The sequence below is a fragment of the Otolemur garnettii genome, unplaced genomic scaffold (assembly GCF_000181295.1).
Source record: "Otolemur garnettii isolate 467f Iridium unplaced genomic scaffold, OtoGar3 scaffold00128, whole genome shotgun sequence".
NCBI lineage: Eukaryota > Metazoa > Chordata > Mammalia > Primates > Galagidae > Otolemur > Otolemur garnettii.
Genome location: NW_003852523.1, coordinates 1,583,290 through 1,590,688, shown reverse-complemented (window position 1 = coordinate 1,590,688; position 7,399 = coordinate 1,583,290). Strand labels below are relative to the sequence as shown.

At 50.3% G+C, this 7,399-nt stretch overlaps 1 protein-coding gene across 1 annotated transcript in view; it reads left to right on the top strand.

The window, feature by feature from the left end:
- Nucleotides 1-3,932, top strand: part of RIPK4 (receptor interacting serine/threonine kinase 4) — a 24,516-nt gene extending 20,584 nt beyond the window's left edge. The window contains exon 8 of the mRNA XM_003798066.3: nucleotides 1,447-3,932. Coding sequence (XP_003798114.1) covers nucleotides 1,447-2,606 — 1,160 coding nt within the window. The 3' untranslated portion in view covers nucleotides 2,607-3,932. The remainder of the gene's footprint in view (nucleotides 1-1,446) is intronic.
- Nucleotides 3,933-7,399: the final 3,467 nt, after the last annotated feature.

The following is a 7,399-nucleotide window of genomic DNA, read 5'->3' as shown; positions in this document are numbered from 1 at the left end:
CCGCCACAACGCCCGGCTATTTTTTGGTTGCAGCCGTCATTGTTGTTTGGCGGGTCGGGGCTGGGGATTCGAACCCTCCACCTTGGGTGTACGTGGCTGGCGCCTTAGCCAGTTGAGCCACAGGCGCCAAGCTGGGTTTTGATTTTTGAAGGTGCTTGCCCCCCATTCCTGCCCTAGGGTGCTATAATCTCTTTGCCGGTTTTAGGGATATGAGGTTGTTGGTCCCCTGAAGGGAGGCTGCAACTCCTGTGGGAAAATAGGGGTGTCTCCACTCAGCAGCAGTGTGGAGGCTGAGTGCCGGGTGGAACCTCTAGAGTCGGGGGCAGTTTGCTTTTCCTGGAAGATGAGGGACAGTCATTGGAGAGGAGGCTCTTACAGGCCTGAGATTCAGAGTAGAGCAGAGAGAGCACATGGGGTTACGGGAATACTGTGGAGACAGAGGCAGGGAAGGCTGCTGGGACTGAAGGTCCACGGTAGGTGATGGTGGGGGAGGGAAGTTAGGGCCAGGTCAGGGGCTAACTGGAAAGAAATGTCATTGTCTCCCAGGGAGAGATGCATTCTAGAACTTTCTCTCAAATGACATCTCATCTCCATGCTTGAGAGAATTGCTCACCAGCTCAGCTCATAGCATCAGTGTTGACACACTGAGTTTATCATCTTAGCAGCAACCCAGGCTCCCACCTAAGCCCTCTGAGACTGGCATGTTGGGGGTGGTCCGTCTTTGTGGAATTAGAACTGTAGACACTGCAGTCAGATTTTTGTGTAAAACAGAACATTTTGTCCTAAATGCTGGACCGATGGTCCCTCTGAAATGAAAAGCTCAATTCTTTCAGGATTGTCATAGAAAATTTCTCTCCTCATGTTACAAAGATGGAAAGTATTGTTTTGAGGGGGGCCAGAACCTGGGTCTTCCCCCTTGCAGCTTTAGGCACCAGCTTCACTCGTATGTCACTGTCCAGGAGGGGGGCTCCTGCCTGGTCTTAGTAGTCTATGTTTTTCTTTTTCTTTTTTTTTTTTTTTAAAGAGAAAGGGTCTTGCTCTGCCCCCAGGTAGGAGTGCAGTGGTGCAATCATAGCTCACTGCAGCTTCTAACTCCTGGACTCCCAATGGTCCTCCTACCTCAGCTTCCCAAAGTCAGCCTTTTCTATCTTTCTTTAGTGAAGGAATATTTACAGTCACTGCCATCTCTAAGCGCCACGGGGTCTCTGAGTGTCACTTCCTTTATCTGCTCCCAGTCCTGTGGGACAGCTAGAGTGGTGGTTATTCTCCAGATTGGCTAAAGAGCACCGGAGAGCATTAATCGGCCCACCTGGGCTCCCACACATCTGCCTTCAGTAGGGCTGTCTCTGGGCAGCACTTACCACCAGGTGAAACGTGAAGGCCACAGGTCACTATGTCTATGTGTGCACAGCCGCACTCTGACCCTGGCCCATCCTCTCCCTGCAGATCTGGGCACCACGGACATCCAGAAGAAGAAGCTCGTGGATGCCATCGTGTCCGGGGACACCAGCAAACTGATGAAGATCCTGCAGCCGCAGGACGTGGACCTGGTGCTGGATGGCGGCGCCAGCCTGCTGCACCTGGCTGTGGAGGCAGGGCAGGAGGACTGTGTCAAGTGGCTGCTCCTGAACAACGCCAACCCCAACCTCACCAACAGGAAGGGCTCTACCCCGCTGCACGTGGCTGTGGAGAGGCGAGTGCGGGGCATCGTGGAGCTCCTGCTGGCCCGGAAGGTCAGCGTCAATGCTAAGGATGAGGACCAGTGGACGGCCCTGCACTTCGCAGCCCAGAACGGGGACGAGTCCAGCACGCGGCTGCTGCTGGAGAGGAACGCCTCCATCGATGAGGTGGACTTCGAGGGCCGCATGCCCATGCATGTGGCCTGCCAGCACGGGCAGGAGCACATTGTGCGTATCCTGCTGCGCCGTGGTGTGGACGTGAGCCTGCAGGGGAAGGACGCCTGGGTGCCGCTGCACTATGCTGCCTGGCAGGGCCACCTGGCCATTGTCAAGCTGCTGGCCAAGCAGCCAGGGGTGAGTGTGAATGCCCAGACGCTAGACGGGAGGACTCCTCTGCACCTGGCTGCCCAGCGTGGGCACTACCGTGTGGCCCGCATCCTCATCGACCTGTGCTCTGATGTCAACGTCTGCAGCCTGCTGGCACAGACACCCCTGCATGTGGCTGCGGAGACGGGGCACACAAGCACTGCCAGGCTGCTCCTGCATCGGGGTGCCAGCAGGGAGGCCGTGACTGCAGACGGCTGCACAGCCCTGCATCTGGCTGCCCGCAATGGACACTTGGCCACTGTCAGGTTGCTCATTGAGGAGAAGGCCAGCATGCTGGCCCGGGGGCCAATGAGTCAGACAGCCCTGCACCTGGCTGCCGCCCATGGGCACTCAGAGGTGGTGGAGGAGCTGGTCAGTGCTGAAGTCATCGACCTGCCTGACGCGCAGGGGCTCAGCGCACTGCACCTGGCCGCCCAGGGCAGGCACGCGCAGACAGTGGAGACTCTGCTCAAGCATGGGGCCCACATCAACCTGCAAAGCCTCAAGTTCCAGGGCGGCCATGGCTCCGCCGCCACACTCCTGCGCCGCAGCAAGACCTAGCCAGCTCCCTGCTGGACCAGGAGCCTATGTGAGGCTCCTGTCCTGTTGAATGTTCCTCGTGGGGACCTAACGATTCTGTGCAGGCCACTCCCACTCACCCTGTCTTGGCTTGCCAAAACATTGACCAAGTGAAGGTGACAGGTGCCATCAGGAAGCGGGGCCTGCTGACCATAGCATTGCCACCAAGTGAAGTTGACTGAAACATGCATGGCTGTTCACCCAAACAACGATAGAGGCGTCCAGTGTTGGAGGGACAATGAGTCAGGGTCGTTTTGCTGTGTTCCTGAGGGGCTGCTGATGCTGCTGCCTTAGTGGCAAAGCCCAGGCAAGGATGAGTCCACTCTGTCCAGGCGTCCTGCCTCTGACTGCTCAGAGCGCCCTAGCCTTGAGGGGAGAAGTGCAGGGGGATTTGTCCTTATGTTCATGCTCAGTGGTGAGCAGAGAAGCCTGTCTCTGAAAGTCTCAGTGGAATTCTTACTTTATAAATTAATAGATGTATACCATATCAGCTGTTGCCTGAAACCTGTTAAAAACGTTCATAACGTTAGGTGGTCTAGTGTCTTAGGAGTGACTGAGGTCATGGGGCTGGCTTTATAAATAAAGATGTTCTATGCAACAAGAAATGAAAGCAGCAGCCAGCACCGCTGGGACAGGTGTGCGGCCAGCTCTTTCATATCGCGGCCTGTTTGTCCCTGGATTAGTCCACACGTGTACAGGGCCAGCTGCTGTTCATTTCTTTTGCATAAAACGTTTTTGAAATTCTCGAGCCATGTGTCTAAGTCATTAATAATTCTCACTTTATAACTTCAGTTTGGATTAAAGTCATAAAACAGTGTTATCTAGTTCCATTCATCTGGTCTCCTTCCAGCTCTCAGTTTTGATAAGGGGTTGTTCACGCTGAGGATAGTGTTTTGGGATCTCAAAGGGTTTTCTGACCTACTGTGCAAGAAGCTCCCCTGTGCGTCAGAGATTGGGGTGTGGCTCCAAGGAAGCCCTTGGATGCAAAAGGTTTGACCATCTCGCCTGATGACTTCACATCACCTGTGTCCCGTGTGGCCTTCTGAGGACTGTTATAGAGTAAGTTTGTTGCAGAATGTGACCCTGTGTGCAAACATGTGCCACGGCCTTGTGTATGATACAGAGATTGATATTAATGTACCGTGTATGTTAATGTGAATCTGGGCGGGGTATTTCTTTTCCGTGAGAGGAGATATCCACATTGTTAGATCTGGCTATGTTTTAATATGCCTCATTGTGCTTTTACTACGTGTGCTACTGTTGTGTGGAATCCCTAGAAGAGCAAAAAATAAAATTGTTTGATGTTGATAAAGTGAGGTACTTGTCTACTTTTTTGGAGTTAGTGAGACTACTTTTTCTTGTAAATGAGCTCAGATGCTCTGATTTCTGAAAACCAGAGCTTCAAAGAAGTGATGTGTGGCTTGGAGAATGCCTTTATGGAGGGGTACACAGGCACCAGGTCAGCCCATGTCGTGGGGCACAGAGCAAGCAAAGAGTGGATGTGGGCAGCCCGGGCCCTTCCTCGTGTCCGATCCACTAGGGAGATAATCTCATTTTGATGGAAGAGGCTCCCAGCACCGAAGTTTATTTCTAAGGTTTTATGATTCTTCTATTAATTTTGCATTTTGAAATAATTCTAAATTATAGAAAAGTTACAATAATAGTACATGGAACTCTGGTGAACCCAGAGTTCCCATTTACTTTCATTTGCCTGGATATTTTCTTATGTATGCATCCATCCATCCATCCACCCATTCACTCATCCACCCATCCACCCATGTGAGAGTAGGTTGCAGACAGTGCCCCACATGTCAGTGTATATTTCTTCAATGCAAGGACTTTCCCCTGTATAGAACACAGTCCAGCAAAATCAGGAAACCAAGTTTAATATAATATCTAAGTTATGAATCATTTTCAAATTTTGCTGTCTCAAAAATGTCCTTGATATTGGCACCTGTAGCTCAAGCAGCTGGGGTGCCAGCCACATACACCAGAGCTGGTGGGTTCAAATCCAGCCCTGGCCTGCCAAACAGCAGTGACAACCACAACCAAAAAATAGCTGGGCATTGCGGTGGGCACCTATAGTCCCAGCTACTAGGGAGGCTGAGGCAAGAGAATCACTTGAGCCCAAGAGTTGGAGGTTGCTGTGAGGTGTGATGCCACGGCTCTCTACCCAGGGCAACACAGACTCTGTCTCAAAAAAAAAAAAGTCCTTTATAGGAGAAAGAAAACCTGACAAAAACAACAGTAGGATCTTCCTTTTTGTCCAGAACCTGTTTGTATTTCTCCTATGTCCTCAGTTTGCAGTGCTCAGTTCCTTGGTCTTGTCTGTCATGACCTTGACATTCTTGGGAAATACAGCCAGTCAGTTTATAGAATGTCTTCAGTTTAGGTTTGCCTAATTTTCCTCATGATTTGGTTTAGATTGTGTATTTTTATGGGTGGTGCCTGTAGCTCAGTGAGTAGATTGTGTATTTTTGTCAGAAAAAACACAAGACATTGTGTACGAAGTAGAGCTTTGCCGCCCCCTTTTATTTATATCAATACAAGGTCACGGATCACTGTTGGGTCGATGGGTTGTTCTCCCTGCCCGTGGATGCTCGGATTGTCCCTGGTTGGCCACTTTGTGGCCCCTTCTCCTGTCTGCTGTCCCTGTGACATCCTGTCTTTCTCAGAGTGCTGCTTTGCTCTCTGACACACGCTCATCTTTCACTTCACTCAGAAGCAGCCATTTCTCCAAGGAAACTTTTTGTGTTTTTTTGAGAAAGAGTTTCACTCTGTCACCCTCTTGGTGCAATTGTTCTCAACCTTCCTAATGCCTCCTAATGCTGCACCCCTTTAATACAGTTCCTCATGTTGTGGTGACCCCCAACCATAAAATTATTTTTGTTGCTACTTCATAACTATAATTTTGCTACTGTTATGAATCACAATGTAAATATCTGATATGCAGGATGTATTTTCATTGTTACAAAGGGATTGGGACTCACAGGCTGAGAACTGCTGGGTTAGAGTGTCAAGGTGTCATAGCTCACAGCAATCTCAAACTCTTGGGCTCAAGCAATCCTCTTGCCTCAGCCTCCTGAATAGCTGGGACTATAGGCACCTGCCATAACACCTGGCTAATTTTTCTATTTTCAGTAGAGATGGGTCTCATTCTTGCTCAAGTTGCTCTCAAACTATTGAGCTCAAGTGATCCTCCTACGGGATTGCAGGCCTGAGCCACCATGCGCAACCAGAAACTGGTTTCTTTTAGTGGAGAATGGTCCTTAGAGACCGAGATCTGGTGCTGGGTGTGCTCATTGTTACTGGTTGTCACTGCTTTGGGGCCCTTTCAGCAGACAGATCTAGGACGTGTGTGTAACTTGCATGTACAGGCACGTACGTAGTATCACACCAGTGCCTTCAGTTGCAACCCAGTACCCCAGAAACCATGCTTATCCACATGTGGGTATCCCCTGAGAGGAACGCTCCCATCACCCTCAGCACATCTGCCCAGCCTGGTGTGGAATGGATTTCCTTGGAACTTTTCAGCCTTACCATCCATTCCTGGCATCTGAGTTCCCTGGCCTTGTAGAATGATAATTTTTTTTAGGTCTTTTCTGCCAGAAATCAAAACAGAATCTTACTAAGACGGTGCCATTTAGCTCACTTTTTTTCCCCTTCCATTTAGGTACCTACATTATTTCCTTTCCTGTTTTGAATAGTGATAATGTAACAGTATTCACATTTTTCCATTTTAGTGAAAAATATGTTCTGTTGTTGTTTCATGTATTTTGAAGGTATGTTGATATTTTGGTTCTTGTATACAACGTGCACTGATCAAATCAGTCCCTGGGGCGTCCATCCCCACAACATTTGCCTTTGTGTTGGGAATATTACAGTTCTTCCCTTTCAGCAATTTTGCAATATGCAGTAAACTACGTGTGCTGCCAGAGTCCTGCTGAGGCTGACTGCTGCCCAATGGGGACTTTAGAAGGACCCGCACCAGGGCCCCCGATTTCCTAAGATTTGTGGGACTGAGAGTCCTGAGACAGAACCAGAAGGGACACACCCATTGTGGGTCGAGGGTCCCACCTCTGCTTCAAGGGCACTTTATCTCTAGGATGAGTTTGTGAATTTCATTGTCAGGCCTCATACGATGACAGCTCTGATGGCCATTCTAGAAAAAGAGTCCCAAAACTGCCTTGAAGTGTGGACTAGGTGCTGGCGTCACTGCACAGCTTCCCAAGGGGGGTACTTTGAAGGTGACCATAGTGATACTCAGCAGTGAGGTATTAGCACTTTTTCTAGTTTGAGTTTGCAAACTTAATTTTCAGACCTTGTATTTCAAAAGAGTGATTGTGGTAGGTGGGGCGCGGCAGCTCATGCCTCTAGTCTTAGCACTCTAGAAGGCTAAGGCAGGTGGATTGCCTGAGCTCAGGAATGCAAGACCCCATCTCTAAAGATAGCTGGGCATGGTGGGCACCTATAGTCCCAGCTACTCAGAGTGGGACTTGAGGGTGTGGGATTGGACCTCAATTTCTCCTTGTCTTGTCTGGGCTGACTTACCACTTGGAAGGAGGCTGGAGGGCTCGGCAAAGCCTCCGTCGCTCTGAGGCAACCAACTGTCTTCCTTCCTCCTTGCCTCACTGCCCGGACCCAGCTGTGTGACTGGAAAAACAAGACTCAGGTGAGGTGGCACTTGGCGGGGGACTGCGGGTGGGGCCATTGGGGAGGTGGCCCTTGCTCAGGGAGAAAGCTTGGAGGCTGCCTGGTTTGCCGTCTGCACCCAC